The 24,120-nt window shown below is 33.9% G+C and overlaps 1 protein-coding gene across 2 annotated transcripts in view; it reads right to left on the bottom strand.

The window, feature by feature from the left end:
* Cdc27 (cell division cycle protein 27) overlaps positions 1-24,120 on the bottom strand; it is an 83,386-nt gene that overhangs the window by 47,261 nt on the left and 12,005 nt on the right. The window contains exons 3-6 of one of the 2 annotated variants that reach the window (XM_069845520.1): positions 19,643-19,790; positions 12,508-12,927; positions 10,048-10,242; positions 3,147-3,300 (exon numbers count right to left, since the gene is read on the bottom strand). In XM_069845520.1, the coding sequence (XP_069701621.1) occupies positions 3,147-3,300; positions 10,048-10,242; positions 12,508-12,927; positions 19,643-19,790 (917 nt within the window). The remainder of the gene's footprint in view (positions 1-3,146; positions 3,301-10,047; positions 10,243-12,507; positions 12,928-19,642; positions 19,791-24,120) is intronic. The other variant, XM_069845521.1, reaches the window with a different exon arrangement.

Below are 24,120 nucleotides of genomic sequence, written 5' to 3'. Positions count from 1 at the left end.
TTTGTACACAACTGGGGTGATTAATAAATGTGAGGAGTATAAAGACAGAAATAGTTAATTTAATACTCTAATTCTAAAGTACTTAACTTTGGTATTAATTTCAAAATGTATATAATTCTCTGTAATGACACGTTCATTCACAGTTTTCTTCCCAAGGGCGGGTCTTTCACTGCAAACCCAGCATTCTCCAATCTTTCCTATTTTCTGCCTTCCTCTTAGTCTCTGCATATAATCCATATACTTTAATGTCGTCTATCATATGATATCTTTCTCTATTCTTTCTAGTGCATCCTTCAGCAGACAGTTTCTTCTCAACCAGTGACCCAACCAATTCCTTTCTCTCTTCCTGAGCAGTTTCAGCATCATTCTTTCTTCACCCCTCTTTCCAACACAGCTTTATTTCTTATTCTGTCTGCCCATTTCACATTACATCACAATTAAAGTAGAAAATTAAAAAAAAAAAAAAATACTCATTGGTGTCATGTTTCGACTCTCATAATTATAAATGTTTCTGATTGTAGGGATTTGATGAATCCCTTGTCACCTTTTCTACGAGTTTTACTCTTCTCTTCATATGAAGCAAATTCCATGATAGTACTTTCAAAAACATGCTTCCTTACCACTTATTTATCCAATTGTTAACATATTTTATTTTACCAATGTTAAACAATATCTGCAGCCAAAGTACATCTGTACACATTTCTGATACATTTGTAACTAAGTTACTACAAAAATACAGGTTGTATTACTGTAAACACTTTAAAAATATATTTCCACTACAATACATGGAATAGAAGATGAGGTTTGTTGCATAACAAATCAATAACACTTCAAGTTTACTTATGCAAGCAAGAGTGAAGTACACACAACTACTATATTGTTGGTGTTGAGTGAAGGAAATTGGTAAAAAAAAAAAAAAAAAAAAAACACAACAACAGGAGGTGGCCCTACCTTGAAACTATGGATCATGTTTACGAAATCCATTCCAAAACTTAATTGTCTATTTTCATACAATTTTTTTAAATATTTTTCAGCTTCAGTTTTATCTATCATTTGCAGAAAATGATAATTGCTGAACTTGATACTATTTTCTTATTCTTTAAAGTCATGTTATAAACTTCTCTGACATTTGATCTTAGTGTGCACAGATAGGTAAAAAAAGTTAAATAAACAGTTTCAATAAACAAAGTTCCCAAAGTCTTATGTGGAGACACCTTAAGATATGCTACCGCTTTTGTGAGAGTTCTTGTTTGGAGGGAGTGTGGTAGGAAGTAGATCTTCCATTGGGAATGTGATACATAACCAGCAGAAGCCATATTAAACATGAGTAAACACTTAAAAAGACTTGAAGCATTACTAATAATATTGTTATACAAGAAAATGAATTCCTGTATTCATGTAGATTAGTTGCAAAAATATATTTGAATCGATTGGAGCTGAAAGTCTTGAGTCAAAATTGGACAATTTTTGTTTTAATTTAGCATTATGAACCATTGTATTTAAGCAAGACCTATCGATTGACGCAATAAAGAATTAAGTCAACCTTCTCCTTGCATAAGAAACAATTGCTACTGGTAACATGAACAGATGAGGAAAGCATTAAGTCACTAACTTTCTGCCTTTCAGCACTGTGCCGCACCATGCAAGGTTGACCAAGCAGTCAAACTACTGCTTTCCGAGTCCCGTCAATCCCACAGACCTCGTGATATCAAGGTTTCAGTATAATATGAGTCATAAGTGATTTTGTTTTTTTTTTTTACCCTACTTAGCTTATGTTTTATTGTATTATAAGAGATGTTGCAATTTATAGCATTCTGTTCATTTAATTTTAAAATGGCCACCAACAAAAACTGAAGGGGAATCCTTGTAAGTTCAGCTTCCATAAGTGACTTCGTGTTTTTCTACCTTCCTTTACTCTACTTAGCTTGTATTTTGCTGTATCATAAGAGATGTTGTAATTTATAGCATTCTGTTCATTTAATTTGAAATGGCCAGCAACAAAAACTGAAGGGGAATCCTTGTAAGTTCAGCTTCCATAAGTGACTTCGTGTTTTTCTACCTTCCTTTACTCTACTTAGCTTGTATTTTGCTGTATCATAAGAGATGTTGTAATTTATAGCATTCTGTTCATTTAATCTGAAATGGTCAGCAACAAAAACTCAAGGGGAATCCTTGTAAGTTCAGCTGCCATAAGTGACTTTGTGTTTTTCTACCCTGCTTTACTCTACTTAGCATGTATTTTGCTGTATCATAAGAGATGTTGTAATTTATAGCATTCTGTTCATTTAATTTGAAATGGCCAGCAACAAAAACTGAAGGGGAATCCTTGTAAGTTCAGTTTCCATAAGTGCCTGTGTTTTTCTACTCTGCTTTACTCTACTTAGCTTGTATTTTGCTGTATCATAAGAGATGTTGTAATTTATAGCATTCTGTTCATTTAATCTGAAATGGCCAGCAACAAAAACTAAAGGGGAATCCTTGTAAGTTCAGCTGCCATAAGTGACTTTGCGTTTTTCTACCCTGCTTTACTCTACTTAGCTTGTATTTTGCTGTATCATAAGAGATGTTGTAATTTATAGCATTCTGTTCATTTAATCTGAAATGGTCAGCAACAAAAACTCAAGGGGAATCCTTGTAAGTTCAGCTGCCATAAGTGACTTTGTGTTTTTCTACCCTGCTTTACTCTACTTAGCTTGTATTTTGCTGTATCATAAGAGAAGTTGTAATTTATTAACAATCTTTTCATTGAATGTAGGTGGTATTTATGTTACAAATAAATATAACGAAAATATCATGTAATATTTAAATACGAAAAGCATTTATGAAGTGTAAGTTGCAACCATACAGCTAAAAACCATCAAGTCATTTTTCTAAATAATTTTTTTTAATATGTATGAGACATTGAATTTGTCTTTCTACTATGGCACACATAGGCTAGGGAATTATTCTACAACTTAACATAAATATTCAATAAATTTACTTAGTTTTCTTCACAATAATGTTTTTTCCTTCTCCTGAAAAGTTGCAAAAACTGACTTAATGCCTTTCAGCTCCGACACATTGTATATACCAGTAAGACAATTATAATTCTCAAAGAGGTTCAGGGAGTCGGTAGCTAGCTACAGGGTTAGCTCTGCCACACGTACCCCTACATGAGCGCGCAGACTGCTCACCCGCTTAGCTAGGCTCTTCTGGTCATTTGCTTCAGTCAATGTTGTCGATGGCAAAAGAGTAGGAGAAAGGTATGCCATTTGAAGAGAGTCACAAAACGAGGGACTTTCAAGTGGCAGAACTCCAAAGCTGTGAACAACAAGCAGTTCTTAATCATTTTTAGCAGCATGTGAGGCAAAATTAGACATCACTAATTTCAAACATATAAAGTAAATAAAATATAAAAAATAGACATCTTACAGAGTATATATATTTGATCTTGTAAAGATCTGAGAGAAAACAAAAGCAGAAAACAAGTCAGTGAGTACCAACATAATCTCTTCTACATTTTTCTGGTAAATAAACACCATCACTCTCCAAATGTAATTTGGCAAAGCACAGGAAAATTTAAAATATCTCACACTAATTATAAATGCCACAATAACTCATGTAGGAAGAGTAAATTCATAATATCAAGTACTGCAAAAAAACAGTAGTGGAACAGAAATCAATGCTGTAAGATCAAGGGTTAGAATTTATATCCCGCTTGGTCATTATACTACAGTTTTTCAAGCTAAAGTGTTTGCTATATTAGCTCGCACTCATAAAAACTTAAAGAAGTCACAGAAAGGCATGAATATTTATATTTGCTTTGGATGTGCTAAGTGTGCACAGAGTCAACTATAGGCTGGTCGAATAATGCAGAACTAATGTGGAAACCTTATTCAGACGAAATAAAATACAGGACATAATGGGGTGTACAGTAACTAACAAGCTGATTACAGGCCAAGCTTGCAACCACCATGCAATGCTATGGCCTGGAACCTTGTAGAAGTTGATCATTTTCGTAACATCTCTTGGTTTTGTTATGAGGCGAGCGAGGGATCCTAAACATTGAAACGATTCTAGAGAGGGAGGTGTGATGTGCAGTGTTCAGTCTATCAGTTTACATCGTGAGAAGAAGTCTATCTGCAATCTATTTTGTACCAGTTAAATGTAGAAGATATTGCTAAGCAGCATTTTTACTGCGCTAACATAAGTGTCGGTGTGTGAAGAATCTTAATAAATTAATTAGTTAATATATATTTATATTTTAGTATTAGTATAAATAGGGTTGTGTGGAGTATTTTTTTTAAGAATCATGGCTCCAGCATAATCCAAATTATATGCAAACGTTATCAAAGGGCTAACTAGGGAAATTATTGTCAATGTCATAACATTTATGAAGAGGAAACCTGAGGAAAATAAGTTTACTGCAACAATAATAATAATAATAATAATAATAATAATAATAATAATAATAATAATAATAATAATAACAACAACAACAACACCACCAATAATAATATAAAAAGTTTATTGCTAGCAAAATATACAAGGAAACTGTAAATATATAAAAATTCTAGTGATTTCAGTGACTTCACTATTCCTGTCGAAAAAGTATACCAACGTGTGTCTGTTGAGTGCAGGGTTTCTGTGCCAACATTAATTGTTTTAATAATGATTTGCTGTATTCAGTAGGTAAAATGTATTTATATTTATTAAAATCATGTAAAGAACTAACTATAGTCCTGTCGCTCTAATTTCTGGCAGCCACATGAAGACATTATTTGCTGCTCAATTATTTGCTGAATTACAGTGCATTTGATTTATTATCTTAGGAGCTACGACATGATAATGTTTAACGGTGTGGCAAATAGATTCCTCATATGGTAGCTCGGCAACGAAAGAACAAAAATGACGAACGATATTACCTACCTAGACTTTATAGAGCCTTCACTTCCTAAGACATAAGCAAAGAGGCGGAGTCACGCCGGAAATAACAGCATCGTGACTTTAATATGCAGGCACGTATACAAGGTCACATTATTATTTGGAAATATTTCAAAGGGTGCACTGACTCCCCTGTGGGGGTTACGACAAGTCCTGAATTGCTGGTAGGTTGAGCAGTGACTGGTGATTGAAGGTGAGAGTGTGAAGGGGGAACAAAGGGATCAGTGCACCAGACACAAGACTCGCACTCAACCTGCCCATAACAGCAGCCAGAGTTGTTACAGAAATAATCTACCTCTATCAGTACCTCTAAGTGTATAATCAAGCAGGTTCTAAGGGACAGCCTGATAAGGGGTTTATTAAGAGCCTGGAGATCTACATAGCTGTGAAGACAGGCCAAACTCCTTATTGGAGAACCAAAACCTAATTTAACAACTCAGCCCTAGGAAGGAAAAGTTTAAAGATAGGCAACCGGACTTCTGACCAGACACTGCTATCTGAATAAGCATATACACACATTGGGCCTCATAGAGGACCCAACTTGTAGGAAATGTGGATGGATGTTCAACTATCACCTCATATTCTGCTGGACTGTTCATGCTTACACCACATCAGGCATCAATATGTCTGGACATACATGTTGTCTTCTAAGGACTTTCAGCAAATGAAACTCAGCAGTATTGTGAAGTTGGTCAACCACTGAGGTCTCTTGGGTTGATTTCTAGATTATGGGGTGCACAATGGGCCATTCATGTTAAAGTGCTATAGTAGGTGTCTATGCTCTTACCAAGGAAGGAAAAGAAGATCGGTATTTATTTGAAATCAAGAACAGACAATGGTAATTCAGTACAAATCAAATACAATGATTTTTTTTTTTAAATATGAAATATGGTGCCTATACTAAAATGGCTATACTTATTGTTACAGCACTCTCCTATATTGGAGAGTAAGAGGATTAATGATTTATTGCCAAGAACTCAGCATTAGTTAACAAAAACAATGATTTCTTTAGTGATTTTTTGTATTATGTTGAATCTATACTATTAATAAATCTGTAACGAAAATTTTTCTGGCAATTTTCGTTTTTCGATTTTTCAAGAATACTGTGCGTGTGCGTGCGTGTGTATGTGTGTGTGTTTTTTTTAGAAACGTAATTAAACAACGTGTGTGTGTATCTAATACTCTGGATTTAACAATGAAGTCATCATCCTTCTTGCTTCCCAATATTTTGATGGAAGGTCTACAAATGTCTTATGAGTTTCACAATTAGCCAGGTGCTCCATCTCCATGTCCTCTTCTCTGGTGCACAGTAAGCATTTAGGTGAATTCAGTACTCCAATACGATGGAGGTGCTTACTGAGGCAATCATGACCAGTAATCAATCTAAACATGGCCATGGCAGATTTTCGAGGTAGATCAGGAATTAGTTTTGAATCTTTGAATAATTCTTTCCATTTTGAATTTTGATGTTTTGCCTGTTCGCTGTTACTTATTCTTTTTATGACTCGTTTTATTGATTCATATGGGAACTTGAAATTTGTTTTTAAGTTGATTTTAGTTCCTTTCTTTGCTAACATGTCCGCTTTCTCATTACCGTTCAGTCCACAGTGGGCCGGGATCCATTGGAAGACCACTTTTTTATTTAGCATTTGAATTTGTTTTACCATGCAATGAATTTCTTTTACTTTTTCCATTTTAGGGGATGTAGTTGAGCTGATGGACTGGATTGCAGCTTTGAAGTAAGACAGGATGACTATGTTTTTGCACTGGTTTAGCCAAACAAATACATTTTGACATGTTAACATGTATAATTAACTATCCTGAGACCAAAAATCGAGTTTTTGAAATTTCTGTCTGTCTGTCTGGATGTTTCTTACCTTTCCACACGATAATGGCTGAACTGATTTCTATGAACATTTGGATATAAATTAATTCGTTCTAACTTAGATTTTAGACAACATGGCATTCAAAATACTTTATTTAAAAAGGGGAGGTTATAAGGGGGCATGAATTAAATAAATCGAAATATCTCGCTTATTATTGATTCTCATGAAAAATGTTACATAACAAAAATTTCTTTAAAAACAATTTCCGATAAATTTCATTCTATACAAAATTTTGATAGGACTGATATTTAAAGAGATACACGAGTTTTAAAATAACAATACAGCGCTGCCTCAGACTAATAGGCTATAATGAAAGTAAACAAATGACTCCGTCTATTTAAGGCGGCCTTGCACACAACAAAGAGAGAATATTATTCATTTAACACTATTTTTATATGATATATTTATATTCTATAAAATGTTTATCAATATTAACATACAGAGAATGTTTGTGTGTTTGTATGAAGTAATCTCAGTAGCTACTTAACAAATTTGTTAATTCCTTCACTACTTGAAAGTGCAGTTTCTCTAGATGAATGTAATGCTATATGAGGACTGAGGTAAGATTAGAATAGATCCTTACACACAAAAAAAATTTGATATTCTGTCGCAATTATTGTATTACTTGATTATTTAAACATAATGGTTCACATAAAATACTCTAATTTTATATACTTCAGTTTCTTTTGTCCACAGAATATAATAGTATTTTTAAGAGTTTTGTAGTAAAGATGAGTATTTTTACTGGGCCAAAAATACAGCACATTCGGAGTAAAAATTTGTATATTACCACTGACCTCAATGGAGCTGGGTTATTTTACAAAGTGTCACGAAATGGTGTTCCTGTGCTCATAATTTACCCATATTTGTTTGCTGTGTTTCTTAAAATAATATTTATGTACCACATTCACTTTCATTTGTTTTTATTTACAAAAACAATGATGCACAACCGAGCATTCGAGAGGTCATGGGTTCAAACTCTGTGGCCAACCAATCTGACTGGGGTTTTTTTTATGATTTCCCCTAGTCATAAAGGAAAATGCCAGATTGAAAATTTATATGCAATGATTCATCATCACTTCAATTACCAATATGATAAACATTAATCAAAATCTATAATCAGTAACATGAACTCAAGCCATCTACAACACACAATAGAAACAGGAACTCAACAAGAGTAAATATGGCCTACTGATATACCCACACATTCTAAACATACGACATGGCCACAGATGTTGTACAAATAAACTTTACAAAGGAAAAAAAAGATGCATAGTCAGGCCAACATAAAAAATTATCTTCGTACACAATCCACTCTATATTGACATTAATTTGGAGTTTTATTAAAGGGTGCAGTCAAGGCTAGTTTAGAAAAATGTTGGACGAATTATCCTTGCACCAAAAACGGATGTTCTCTGAACCAAATGATCCTATTTTAATTATTTGCATATAATAATTAAGAAACATGTTAAAGGAATTATGCTTGCTTAAGTAGCATATTAAACAATTTATCCTTCTATCAAACACGGAATGTCCAATGTCCTATTTTAATTAAGTAATTAGTTTATATTTATTTCTAACAAGTGCAGCAAAGAGCATGGGTATGGCTAGTAAACTAATAAATGAAATGGTTTAGTTTGCATCTATGAAAAATTACATGAAACAAAAAAATGATTTGCTATTTACAAAATTATTACGACTTTTCAGTGCAATTTCCGTTCAAGTTTTTACTCTCTCCAGGCAGGAAGATATTCAGATAGTATAAGAGAGTATCCCACTTTTAAAGGAAACCTTTATACATCTTGATTACACAACTTTTAACACTGTATCACTTCGGAATATGTATGATAAGAACTTTCTTGTGTTAAATTTTTTGTTAACATGTTTCGACCTATTTTCGGTCATCTTCGGAATTGGTCCTTGTTGGTCTTGGCGCCTCTTGTTTCCTGTGTGGGTGCGTTCATAGTGTAGAGTCAAAAAGTGTATGTGTTTTGAAATTGAGTTGTGTGTTGAGAATATCGTTGGAGTGTCTGTATATTTCATATTGTTCTAGTGTGTTGAGTTTCTGGCTTTTTGATTGGATGTGTAGTATTTCCATGTCTGTGTTGATGTCTCTGTAGGTGTGGTTGGCATTTGTGATGTGTTCTGCATATGCGGAGGTGTTTTGTAATTTTGTTACAGCTGTGATGTGTTCTTTGTAACGTGTTTGAAATGATCTACCTGTCTGTCCTATGCAGAAGTTGTTGCAGGTGTTACATTTGAGTTTGTATATGCCTGTGTGGTTGTATTTGTTTGTTTGTGTGTTGAGATGTTTTTGTAGAGTGTTATTTGTTCTGTATGCGATGTTGTAGTTTAATTTCTTGAATGAGGTTGCAATTTTATGTGTGTTTTTGTTTTCGTATGTTAGTGTGATGTATTTTTTGTGTTCTTGTGTTTGTGTTGTATTCTTCTGTTTTTTGTGGTTTTGTTTTGTCTTATATATTATGTTGTCTATTATGTTGGGGTTGTATCTGTTTTCTTGTGCTATGTATTTGATTGTGTTTAGTTCTTCGTTGTAATCCTGTTGGTTCATTGGTATGTTGAATAGTCTGTGTACCATTGTTCGGAATGCAGCTTGTTTGTGTTGTGTGGGGTGGTTGGATGTGTTGTGTACAAGAGGCGCCAAGACCAACAATGACCAGTTCCGAAGATGACCGAAAATAGGTCGAAACATGTTAACAAGGTACGTTAAAATTGAATACAAGAAAGTTCTTATCATACATATTCTGAAGGAAACCTTTAATAAATGACAGTATTACTGAATTCGAAACGAAAAGAATATGCTTAGAATCTCATTAATAAAGCATTCGTATCTTTTGACATTTATATAATTTCCAACCAATCCATGGTGCAACAAACCCATGGACAGCCAAAGCCATCCAGCCACTGCTGGCCTCAAGTTCATGCTAACAAGTACAGGAGTAACATGTAGCCAGCACGAGGATTTCCTCAGCCACTACAGCTGGTGTATAAAACTCGATTACAATACTCACTGCAGTTCTCCTCAAAGTGTTGGGTGGGCACCAGTCCCATTAACTGCCCGAAATTTCATGATAGGATTCCTTCTTATGAGGATTAGAACCATCGTCTACTTTGTATCAATAGTCCAAGACTTGATGCCATACAGCATGCAGGTACTATTGCATTTGCACTTAAATGCTATAATAAATTATTTTAATAAACAACAATTAAATCATACCTTGGCGACAAAGGACTAATAGCTCCAGAAAATATACTATAATAACGAGAAGATTTTCCTCTTATAGAAGGAGCCAAAGGTGCAATGCCAGGAGGACCAATATTCAAGGGAGTGGCTACTGGACTTTCGTCTGGAGTGAACATCCGAACATTAGGTGGTGTCGTATTAAAGCAGTTCAGCAGATGTATTGGTGTGCTGTAAAAGAGCAATAAACCAACAGAGATTAATCTTATTTCAAAGGCGAAGAAAAATAATCTATATACCGATTTTACATGTCATAATCACAGAGTTCAATTATATAATCAATGTTCAACTATATAATCAATGTCTACTTTCAGAGGAAAGGAGAAGCATGCCACATCTTCATATGAAAAATATAAGTAGATCTATTCTAATAAAATTATTATGAATTTTTTTAGTGACTTAGTATTAAGTGATCCGAAATTAATACAAGATTCGTTTAATGTATATGTAAATCTTTTACGAAACCTCTGCACTAAGTTATTTGGAAAGATAAGAAAGAAGTGGTTGTCCTGTGCACAATCATGTATTCAGGCAAGAATAAAGAAGTACAGAAAACAGACTGAGTTTATAATGAAAACAAATTTATGACAGTGTAAGCAAAGAGTTACAAAGTAATTGACAATAATACAGTAAAACTTATTTATACATTTCATACTTATTCGCTTTTTTCCTGAGGTCCCAGTAAAACAACTGCACTTTCCATGTTAATTTATTTCAGTTACACGTTTTTTCGTTTATTCGTTTTTTACACCCTGGTAGATACGAAAACTAATTTTGCTCAAAATTAGGCTTGCTGTAAAATTGTAAGAAAGCAAAAATACAGCATGTGTTCATTGTTAAGATAAGGCCCACTTTGAAACTCGAAGCTGTCAATGCTTGTCTCCAACAATTTTGTGTTCTTTATTGACATAAATGTTGCTTTAGAAACAGTAAAATGTTTCGTAATATATTATGTAACTGGATAAAATATGGAGAAGTTATCACAATTTGAGAGAATGGTTTATTCCTTAAATTTTTTGTAAAATAATAACATGTTATTAAATGAAGATCACACAGTAAGAACTATGTTAAACAAATTTCGTCAAATTTTCTGGATCAGAGTTCAGATCATCCTCTGTGTTGTCCACCCAGCTCTGTCTTTGGCTTCCTTCAAACCTTTTCCTCGTAGGTTTGGAATCAAATAATTTTCTGAAAGTCCTACTACAGTCCATACGCAAGACATGACCCAACCAGGCTATTCCTCAGCTCTTTATATACCTGACAATATTAGCTCCTTCTACGGGTTGGTCTAGTTCATGGCTCCAACCACTTTGGTCAGCTGAGAAAGTAAAAAATTGCACAGAACTTCTTCAGTTAAAGCCATATAAAATTCGAGTAATGCACAAACACCACCAGACCTCGAGTGATGAATTAATTTTTGCAGATGGTTTCAACAGTTCATTCATGACACATTGCTTACAAGAAGAGTATTATTGGTTATCACTACAATTCATCAATTCATAGTTTTTGCCCAAGGGCAGGTTCCTCACTGCAAATTCACCATTCTCCAGTCATTCCTATTTTCTGCCTTCCTTTTAGTCTTCGCATACAATCCACATATCTTAATGTTGTCAATCTGACACCTTTTACCCCTAATTTTTCTCCCATCCATCATTTCTTCCAGTGTATCCTCCAGTAGGCAGTTTCTTTCTCTCTTCTTCGGCGTTTTTCTGAAGACTTCGTAACAAACTATATCAATTTTTAATACTATTTAAAACAGAAAAATAAATAATAAACCTATTGAATCAAGAGAAGGATTGTGGAATTTGAAAATACTGTCATAAGAAAAAAACTAAAGGTGGTCGTGAAATGCAAATGCAAGGAGATTATATTAAAAATAAATTACATACCCTTTGGTCCAATACAACAAAGACCTGTTAAATGTTCTCTATTTTTATTCTTTGACCAAGTACTTTTCACTCTTTGTCAATGTTTTGCTCTCAGTTTTATAATTAAAGCAACTCATAAGTAAGCTGTTGCTTGAATTTTATTATCTGAAAACCTAATGCAAACATAGCCTGAAAATGCTTTGTAAAATCAACACAGAAATGCAGACCTGCAGCCAAACTGCAGCTGCAAATGTAGTGCCTTATATGTGAACAGGCTCGCAACCTCCTGCTACAACTTTTACAGCTCTTGGATTGTGCAGCATGAACACGATTTGCAAGTGCAATAGGAAAGTTGCACAGTAAAAGTAGCAATGTGTGAACATATCTTAATATAGGTATGGGAGGACTTTGTGACTTCTCTGAATCAAAGTAGAAGAATTGGTTTTGGATACAATAAGGAGCTATATAGTTACCTAGATAAAAGTAAGATCATAAAATAATAAAACTATATGCTTATACAATTCATAAATAAATACAATTAATTAAATATAAACTTCAAAAAGTATACCTGCTAATGTTGTTTAAAAGCGTAGGTTCATTGGTGGTTGCTGAATTCGCATTACTATTAGTGATATTGCTACAGCTATTAGTTGCACTGTGTTCACAATTATTAACAAAGTTCACCACTGAATTACTTCCATGACACATTGAGAAGTTTTCTAGATGTGACACTTGGAATGTCCGAAAGGGATCTGGCTTTTCACCACGGTTACAAAGTTCTTCAAATGAATGCCAAAGGAAAGGATTTAATTTCAAGGCATGAAGGTATGCTTCTGCTGCCTTGCTACCTCTCTCAGTTTGAGAACATATACGAGCAAGAATTTGCAGAACAAAACAAGCCTGATCACCAAATTCTGACACCAATTCATCAAGACTTCGAGATCTAGTTGTATCGCCACCTGTAAGAACGGATTCTGCTTCACTCAATCTGGAAAGAAATAAAAGAAATAGTTTATACATTTTGCTGAATGAGCAATGTTTGAAAGTAACACTGAACTGTAAAGTACCTTCAAATATGCATGATAAAATGAGCGTTGAGAGAATGCTTCATTCTACAGAGTAAATATAGCTTTGTTTCTATAATTTTCAAATGATTTCACAGTTTTAACTCCGAAGATCTGTACCAAAGAAATTTAGTTCCTGATGAAAAGCATCAGAACATAGGGAATAAAGACAAAACATGAACGTATCTGCTCCTATGGTTATGGTAGACGCAAATAAAAAGTTGTCAATTAAGTAACAAGTGTATAAAATAATTAAAATAAACACTATATTAAATAAATGTTTGTCGCATAATCCACCACAATATTCTTGTAGATTTCTTTTTCTTTACGAAATCTCTGATATACTGAAATTCTCTACCTGCTGCAAGAATAATCTGCACTTACAATAACAATTCCAAATTTCATTTTTATATATACCTTTAACACTTATACATCACTGATTAAATTTCCAACTTCTTTACTGTGTTAATATTTAGGATTTACCGTGGCTGACTAGTTTCGAAGTCTTGTTCTTCATTGTCCAAAGCCTAGCGGAGATCCCGCGCTATTTTCCGGTTTCCTGTTGTGGTGAGGTGTGTTCATGATAGTGTAAAAAGAGTATATGTTTTGAAATTAAATTGAGTGTTCAGGATGTGATGTGGGTGTGTTTTATAAATTTCATATTCTAGTGTGTCAAGTTTCTGGTTTTTTGGCTGGATGTGTAGTATTTTCATGTCGTCTATGTTGCAGTAGCTGTGATTGGAGTTTGTGATATGTTCTGCATAGGTTGAATTGTTGTATAATTTGGTTATGATTGTGATATGTTTCTTGTAACGTGTTTGAAATGATCTTCCAGTCTGTCCAATGTTGAAGTCGCAACTATTCCATGATAGTTTGTAAATTCCTGTTAAGTTGTATTTATTTGTATATCTTGTCTCTGTGTGTTAAGATGTTTTTGTAGTGTGTTTTATGTTCTGTATGCAATATTGTATTGTAGTTTCTCGAATGATGACGCAGCAATCTTGTATGTGTTCTTGTTTTCCTACGTTAGTGTGATGGTTTTGTTTCTTTCCTGTGTTTATGTGACTTTTCTTGTTTTTGTTTAGTCTTTCTTATGATGTTGTCTATTATGTTGGGGTTGTATTCATTTTCCTATCCTATGTATTTGATAGAGTGTATTTCTTCCTTATAGTCTTGTTGGTTCATAGGAATGTTGACGAGTCTGTGTACCATGCATTGGAATGCTGCGTGTTTCTCTTGTGTGGGGTGATTGGAGGTGTTCTGTATTTGTGTTACCATGGTGGTAGGTTTCCTGTATATTTTGAACATGTGTTTGTCTGTTTTTGTTATTGTGATGTCTAAGAAATTTATAGATTTGTTGCTTTCTGTCTAGTGTGTAGAGTAGTTTCGGATGTATTTTGTTTATGTGTTTGTATAGGTTTTCAATCTGTCCTTTGTTTCCTTTATGTAATATTATCATCTCGTCAATGTATATGTGCCAGTATATAAATGTTGTTGCGTGTTTGCTGTTGTCTTTGTTTAGAAAGTATGTCTGTCCTATGTTGTGTATGTAAATTTCGGCTAGGATGCTGGAGATGGGTGAAATTCGCGCGCGCGCACGCACGCACGCACGCACGCACGCACGCACGCACGCACACACACACACACACACACACACACCCACCCACCTTCAATCACCCCACACAACACAAACACGCAGCATTCCAATCCATGATACACAGACTCATCAACATTCCTATGAACCAACAAGACTATAACGAAGAAATACATACTATCAAATACATAGACAGGAAAATGGATATAATCCCAACATAATAGACAACATCATAAGAAAGACTAAATGCAAACAAGAAAACGCCACACAAACACAGGAAAGAAATAAATACATCACACTAACATACGAAAACAAGAACACACACAAGATTGCATCATCATTCAAGAAACTAAAATACAACATCACATACAGAACACACAACACACTACAAAAATATCTTAACTCACAGACAAGACACAAATAAATACAACTTAACAGGAGTTTACAAATTATCATGCAATAGTTGCAATGACTTCTACATTGGACAGACTGGAAGATCATTTCAAACACGTTACAAAAAACATATCACAGCCACAACCAAACTACACAAAATTCAACCTACGCAGAAAACATCACAAACTCAATCACAGCTACAGCAACATAGACGACATGAAAATACTACACATTTAGCCAAAAAATCAGAAACTTGACACCCTACAATATTAAATTTATAAACATACACTCACATCACATCCTGAACATTCAATTCAATTTCAAAACACACCCTTTTCGACACAATCATGAACACAACAGGAAACCAGAAGATAGTGCAGGATCTCCACTAGGCTTTGGACAACGAAGCACAAGACGTCAAAACTAGTCAGCCACAGTAAATCATAAATATTAACACAGTAAACAAGTTGGAAATTTAATCAGTCCAGATTTCACTGTGATTTTGAGTATACTTTTCTACTGCAGAGGGTTCAAAATAGAATAGGTTTAATTCTGTAGATAGTAATGAGCTTCCCTGAAACAAATATAGTTTCTTGTAAAAATTTTACTTAAAAAAAAAATAAACTAAAATAAATTATGAACTGATTTTAGCAAATCACCACTCGATGTTTTATTTTCATTTTTTCTGTAGAAATTATTACACTGCATGTGTATCAATACCAGATACAGTGACCTGTACAATGTGTCCAATCTAAAAACTTACCTTTAAGTGGCACTTTTAACTCCCTGCAGATACACTACTCACTTCCATCACATAGCCAGCAAGGTAGTTGCAAAAGAATATCTTGGACACTAACTGATCATTGACACTAATAGCTATTACAATACAAATAAATGCATAGCTTTATTTAATTTAGGATGTTCTACACAGTGTAGTGTCATTTAATGAATTCTGGATCAAAAATATTGCCTGCTCTTAAGGTTCTTGTCATTTACGTTCCTATTTTCGCTATGTCTATGAACATTTTGCACTGTAGAACTAAGAACACTGACAACTGGGAAATTCTCTACAAACTTTCGCACTTGTCATTAATGAGTACATGAGACATAAACACTCACTATTGTACAGTAAACTGAAAAATATCCGTTCTAGAGTGCAAGGCATGTAACGAAAACTCTTAAGTTCGTAACACAGCTGTGGGCAGTAAGAGATACAGTATATTCGATGGTAGGTTAATAAGCAAAACTAAAATAAAAATTGTGAACTGATTTTCAGCAGATCACAATTTGGTGTTTTCTTTTCTTTCTTTTTGTAAAAATTATTACACTGCATGTGTATCATTGTCAGATACAATGATCTGTACAGTGTGTCCAATCTAAAAAGTCTTAAGCAAGCAGCCAAGTGTAGGGGTAGTTTTGTGTATGTGAAAGTAGCATAGCAAAGGCATTGACCTGTGTAACAGTGAACGAAACCTTAGTGAAATGGAGGATATTGAAATGAAACAAGATTTAGTAGCATTGAAGGAGATCATAGCGGAGATAAGGAAGAAGATGGAAGAAATCCAACAAGAAAATGAAAGTTTGAAAAGCAAATGGGAGCACTTAGGGGAAGAGAAGAGGAGAAAGAACTTGATATTTTTTAGAGTAGAAGAAAAGGAGAAGGAACGTAATGGTGAAACATACGAGAAGATAATAGGAATGTATTTGGGGGTGTTTTGGAATGGATTTGAGCGACGGACAAATTGTGAAAGTATTTAGAATAGAGAGAAGAAATCAAAATCGAAATACAGAACAAGTTAGGCCCATATACTAGTTAAATTCAAGAACATGATGATGAAGAATAAGATCGTGAAGGTTGCTAGGGAATATTTCCAATAGAAATGACAATGACTGGAGTTTTATGAAGTAAGGAGGAGAAGATTGATTTTGGTCCCTTTTCTGAAAGAAGTTAGGAAAAGAGATCAATTTGCAAAACTGTCTAGAGACAGATTAAAGATTAACAATTTGATCTTTAGTGTGGAAGAATGTCTCGGAAGCATAAAGGATCTGGATGTAGGTTCACAAGAAATGGAAATAAGAGTCCTAAAGGAGAAAATTAGGGGATTAGTGTCAATGAGCATTGAGAGTGATAAAAGCTTGGACAACGTACAAGAGAACAGCTAGATAAGCATTCCACGGAAGTCAACAGTTAGCTATGGAATGTAGAAAGAAGAAACCTTACGCAAGCTGGAGAAGCCAGTGACGTCATCAGACAGGGTGTAGTATCAACATGTAGCAGAATACTGCAAATGCGTCAGAATTCGAGCAGTCAGCATTTGGAAGCAATTCTTAACAGGATACGAGAAATGCAACGTCAAGAAAAAACAATGACAAGGCAGTCGAGGAGGAGTGGAACTGACCCAGGAGGCAGTGGTGAAGGAAGAGGGGAGAATAGTAAGAAGAAACAATATGATTTAAGGAGTTGGTGTAGTGGGGAAATAGTGAGAGAGAGAGAAAAAAGAAAAAGTAGATAGTAGGGGGGGACAAGGATGTCAATGCAAGTGAAAGTGAAATGAAGTGAGGGGAGGGAGGAAAGAAGTGTGGGACTATTAGTGAATCATCACTAGTATGAGAAGTGGGGAAGCAATAGATGGGTAGGGTGGGGAGCCAGAGATGACAAAGATACACTTAAAAGAAACATGAGTGGAAGAATGAATGAAGTTATGACTTGCATAAATTGCTATGTAATAAGGTGAGATGGCACTATATACAAAATACGTGAAGTACCATCTCGCCGGAAGAAATTTTTAATGACAAATATATTACATTACATAGGAAAAACTCTGTGGTCATCTCAATCCCATGATCTGATTTCTTGTGACTTTTATTCTAGGGGAAGTAATAAAGACAAAATGTACAGGACAAACCCCAATGCTTTAGAACACTAAGAGAAATTAATTTCGTAACAAGACAAGAAAGTAACATTCTACACTAGATAATAAGGAGTTTATAGATGTTAAAACTTTATGATTGTCAGAAGTCAACATTTTCAACATTATCTTTGGGGCTGGTGAGTCCTTTCAAATAAGGTTATGTATCTTATTTTCATGTTTAATGTGATAACAATCAGTAATAATTAATGACTATCAAAGAGATTATTTTTACCAATTACTGTACCTCATGGGCTGCACAACAGATGGCATTACTGCTATTAGAGGAAGTTCAAAGTGTCGCTAAAAGCACAGTTTTAAATTGGATACATGGCAGATACTGAATACGAACTAAATATATAATTAGGCCTACATAATTTAGAAAATAGACTATACATATTATGGATATATGGCATACCAAAAAAAAAAAAATAGGTAACAGGAAGTTTAAAATGTGCATTTTTATGAACATCTCAAAATCAATTTTTTGCAGCAACCCTTAATGCAGTACAGTCCCTCATATCCAGCAACTATGGGGAAAAAGCCAGTGCCAGGTAACTAACTGATTTTACTAGTTAAATGGAAAATAATTCTATAGGTTATTTAAAGATATAGTGGTATACTTGCGCAGAGGTGCTGCTATCTTGCAACTGCTGCTCTGTTTCACTTGTGTACACACCAGTAATACTGCTATCTAGCAGTGAAAGGTTCAGATGGCTTATTAAAACATTTAGGTTGCTACTTCAATTTGTGACTTACTGACTCGTCCTTGTATTTTTATTTTTATTATTATTTTTTTTTTTTGCTGTTATTCAGAAGTGCCATGTTTTGGAATTACTGGTTATTTGGATACGAGATATTCCACTGTACTCGGCAAAATAATAAAACAAAGACAATATGAACATTTCATCTAAATTCTCTGCTTTTCTTGTACCTATATATCGAACATTTATCTCAACAGTTCATTTCAATGGCCATAATAACAGCATTAAGTTTACCATACTAGTACTTATATAAATAAAGTATACATATAAATAATCTAGAAAACTAATTTGAGTTGACCTACTTTCGTTATATTCTGTAAAGAAAAGGAAAAGTGAACTTATAATGCATAAGAGAAAAAGAGCTAATAGTATGTGGACATAATACTATAGAAGTCAATGAAACTAGAATGGTGATAAATACAAACCGAGTCTTCAAGTCTCAGCATCATACAGACAAAAGAAAATGGCTATAAAAGAGTTGTAATTAACATAATCTAAGCTGTGTTTTACAGAAGTCAAACACTATGTTCATAGAAATTCTGAAAAAACACAGACCATAGTAATACAACGAGTATATTTTTAACTGAATACTCATTATCTATATATTAATATAAAAAATAATAATAGATGAAACATATTAAGAATTTGGAATTCTGATTCATTATTTCGATGTTTAAACGCAATTAGAGGACTTCTTGTAATATCTTCATAAAAGTAGCTGAAATTTATGAATTTCAAGTAACAATTCAACAGTAAGAGTATACATGTTTTTACACAGAATATCACCTTTATTTATTCATTAAACACGAAACAACATGCGACTGTAATCTATCATTAATAATTCACTATCATTTGGTTAAATTTTACTAAAAACAATTCCTTTTATTTCTAATAACTTATAATATTTTCCACTTATTTCTCTCAATCTTGTAAGCAGGCTAACATGTGATACTTTTCAAGTAACAAGTACGGTACTTACTTCTGCAGATCCAGACAGCATTTGGCCAGAAGATACCTACATTGTGGAGAACTAGTTCCTTTATTTCGGAGAATTGAATAGGCCTGTCCTGGCTTACCCGAACGATAATAACAGGTGGCAAGCAAGAATAACGCTTCATCTGAGTCCACTGTACAACAAAAGACATTTCATTAATTACAACTGCTAAATAAAGTATTGAAAAGAATTAGGGAAGTTATTAGGAGTTGTGGGAAGTTCAACAATATGTGAACTGAGAATGTAACAAGTAACATGACTGACACACAAAAGGTAAAGATGGGGACAAGGATGAATTTTAGACAAATAATTAATTTCAACCATAAGCATTATTACTCACACTCTTATCATTGCCTATAGTTAAAACAAACGGTCGGTGTTATTAAAATGACATGCATATAACTAAATTAATGAACACTTTATGTATAAGCTACAAGCTACATATTATTTTAAATACTGTATATCAGGGTGAAGAAATTTTTGTCATTTGAGAGCCGCCCAAAAATATAGAGGCCAGGAAAAATCCTCCCAACCTGATTCCTATCAATAATAGAGTTGCTACTCGGCACTGACCTCAGTATTAATTTTTCTAAACATGCATATATATGTATGTATCTAATGTCTACCCACTTCACTTTACGTGATTCGGGTTCCGCATATTGCGGATAGATGGCAGGCCTGTGACTCATTTTCTAGTTGCACACCAGTTCAGCAGGCCACGCTGTACATGATGTGTATCTGTGGGAAGTTACGTTGTGTATATGTGTAAGTGTTCATGTAAATGTAGTGTATGGAATGAGTGATGATGAAGTTGAGGAAGGGAGAAGGGGAAACCCGGTGCCAGCACATTTAAATTGTCAAAAATGTTAACGAGATGTATTAGGTATAATAAATGGTAAACACTAGTGTCAGCTACATTTCACAAAGTGCAAAAAATATTCAAATGCATTTACAATGTTATATAATAATGATCTAATTCTGGCATGGTCGTTTGTGATCTGCCTTGTGGTCTTACTAAAAATAAATAAATAAAAAACAAATAAAAACCCCGTCCACAGCCCTTGCAGGATCAAATTTCTTTCTGTACGTCTATTCATATTACACATCATCAAATCACATTAAATGTTTGTTTCTAATGAAAATATGATCTATAATGCTGATTATTTTCAAGACGACTGTGGTGTGGTTTTAAGCTTCTTCAGTGATGTCATGGTAGATGTCATGGGGCTTTTGCAGTAGATTTATGAGTAGTAAGAAAGGAAGGCAAAAAAACAGAAAACAGACTTTTTTGGGCCGAAACTTAAATGCCTGTAACAAAACATGTGCTGTTGTGACATCTGGGAGTTTTGTACCCCTTCTGTATATCTGCATTGTTTCACTGAAAAAAACAAAGATAACTACATGTTACGCAAGAGATCAGATAAAGAAGGGCAGGGACCACTACTATTACTACAGTTGAAGGGAGTTGGGCAAGGAAAGAAAATGAATTACTTATTATTGATATCCTAGAAGGTAAAGCATTTTGTAACAATTCAGATCTTCCATCATGTTAGTAATGACGAGCATGCTCACACTTTACTTCCTTAGGCTAGCATTCAAAATAGAGAGAAATCATTGCCAATGCAATCAAATAAGAAAATAAATTTTCGTTTTCAGTAATGCACACAAAAGAGTTTTTTAATATAATCTCAAAAGTACGGTAAGTGATTTCATTTATAAAAATATATATATTATTTCCCTAACTAATATAGTGTTAAAAGTTGTGCAATCAAGGTGTATAAAAATATACTGTATGGTTTAAGTACATGTACACAAGTAATTTCACCAAATTCACATAAAATAGCTAAGCTTACTCATGGGTTGCAAACACTAATGCCTTTCTATTTACGAAAATGTGTATTAAATATTAATCGGAGTATTATAGAATATTAGTGGCTTATAATATTATCATATTACTTACTTGGCAAATAATAGCAGGTCTACTGTGGAAATGAATTGTCACACTTATGTTTTTGTTTTTGCAAACAATATTGCATTAAATGGACAAGGCAAGAGTTTTTCTTACTAACAAAAAATAAAGTTCTTTAAATTAATCATTTAGCAACACACAAGAAATGCATATTTCTCTCTTCCTCTTTCCTATCCACTTTTATGTATGACAAGCACAAAGAAGCAATATCATTAATTCATAACTTCAATCCGATAACAATCGACTGGTAATAATTTAGGTACTGGTCGGTTTTCCCTCCTTTTATTGTGTCCTACTCAACCACCATTAGCTATAACAGATATTCAGATCGAGGAGATGTTTTGATGCAAGTTCTTGGAATCTTTTAAGTATAAAAACATTTAAGAATTATCCATTTACAAGTGTTCTGTTAAGTACTGACTTGTAAATGAAAATGGGAAGAAAATCATTAGCACAGTACTGTTTCCCATACTATAAACATAAATTTTATTTCAATGTAAATGCCATTGTAAATAGTAAAATATCAAAATCAAACGAGAAAGTTTATTCTGTACATATTACTCGAAAATATGAAGACTTCAAAGGAAAAAATTTGAAAACTTGTGTGTTGTAATTTGCATATGCAAATGCCGATGCAGAATACATTAAAAGTGTTTTAAAAATCACTGCTGTGCTCTTTTTATGTCGCTCGCAGTATATTTAGATAATTAGTATATCTGCTGACAATAATAGCTGAAAGTTTACTCCAAACATTAAATTAATTAATTATCGCGAAATTAATAAGATTTAATATAAAGTATCACTAATTTAACAAATTAATGAGAATATCATCCTGTGGCATAGCATTGTAGTCAGTGGCATCATGCCTACGACCTGCATTATGAAATGAGCACTGGTTCTATGGGGAAATTCTCATGCAATTTCAGCAAGTGTATCAAACCAGTACCCACCCAGCATCATGATGAATTTGGAGAGTTATGATAAGTAGCAAAATTAAATTTTGGAAGCCAGGAGTAAAAACTGAGGAGATCATTGTGCTGACCACATATCGACCCTCCCAAGTACTAACATTGTAACTCAATTTTTTATGGTTTTGAGTTGTCCTATTTAATATGGTCTTAAATTGTTTCTTTTTCTCCCAGTACTATCATTGTATAGCTCTAAACCTCCCCAATTGTATGTAAAATCTTATTGTTATTTTACATATTTGTATACACTAATTTACACAATCATTTTAAAACTTCATTTTCATCTCCTGAAAAATGTAAAAAAGTGAGTTACAATGTTAGTACTTGTGAGGGTCGATATCTCTATTCTGACTGGATAATCGTTCACCTCTGCTGAGGCATGTGGACATGGGGGCAACAGTTCACTAGTCGCTCTTGACTCTTCATGGGCTATTTGCACAACAGACTTATTAAAAATAATATTTGTATATTTATTATCATCATACGGTTTTCAGGTAGTGGTTTCCCTCACATTTCTGCATACGGTCCACCATTACCTTTTATTACATTCAATCACATATCCTAATATACTTCTCCTATCATCTATATCTCCCCATACCTTCCAATTACATAAAGTAAACCCTATTTCTGTCTATTTCTTCATCCTTTCTGATGTACAGTATTTTCAACTCTTCACCTTCTTTATCTTCCCTCAATCCCATTCCCGAATACTATGCAATACTGTCTACCTTTCTCTTATTTACAAACTTTCCCATCTACACCTATTCATCCATCTCTACTACTATCATTGTCATCTTTCATTACTGTTATCCCTAATTTTCTGTTTATCTTAAAACCTTTTTATCTCTGACTAGTATTCATAATTTTTCTACTTTATCATCTACATCAACGGTTCTCAACCTGTGTGTCGCGCAGCCCCACGGAGTGTGTCATAAAATTTTGGAATTGAAAAATACATTTTATGCCATTCAGAAAGTCTCTTTGCGACGCATTTTTTAATTTACATAGCTGTCTTTGATATGGTGCATTTTATTTTGAAACAGACTTTACCAATGAAACGTGAACACTTGCTACAATGCTTAGTTTAATTTTCCTTCCTGGTGATAATTCGAATGAAAGTGAACACCTCCAACAATGCTTAGTAATTCGTTTACTCTTCTCACTAGAGAAACGTTGTGTAACCCACCAAGCTCAGACTTCACATTAATTTAAATAGGCGAGTTTTAAAAAACGATAATAAAAATCTTTTATCTGACATCTAATACAGATACATAGGTTGCGATTTTTGACACATACGTTTGTTTTTTCTAATGCCACTCAAGTTGCTGCTTGTTTCTTAGAATTTTCGACTGCGTGTTAACATCAACCTATCTACAACACTGGATGTCCGATACTGCATAGAAGTTACCAGTGCTTCTTACTGGCAGAACACGCTGGAACAGTGTTCCGGCACATTTTTGTTGCATTTTTTGTGATGCAACCAAAATATGTGTGAATAATTAAGTTTTTTTATATACTTTTACTTG

Source organism: Periplaneta americana, chromosome 14 (genome assembly GCF_040183065.1).
Source record: "Periplaneta americana isolate PAMFEO1 chromosome 14, P.americana_PAMFEO1_priV1, whole genome shotgun sequence".
Taxonomy (NCBI): Eukaryota; Metazoa; Arthropoda; class Insecta; order Blattodea; family Blattidae; genus Periplaneta; species Periplaneta americana.
Note: the sequence above shows the minus strand (reverse complement) of the source record. Positions and strands in the feature narration are given on the sequence as shown.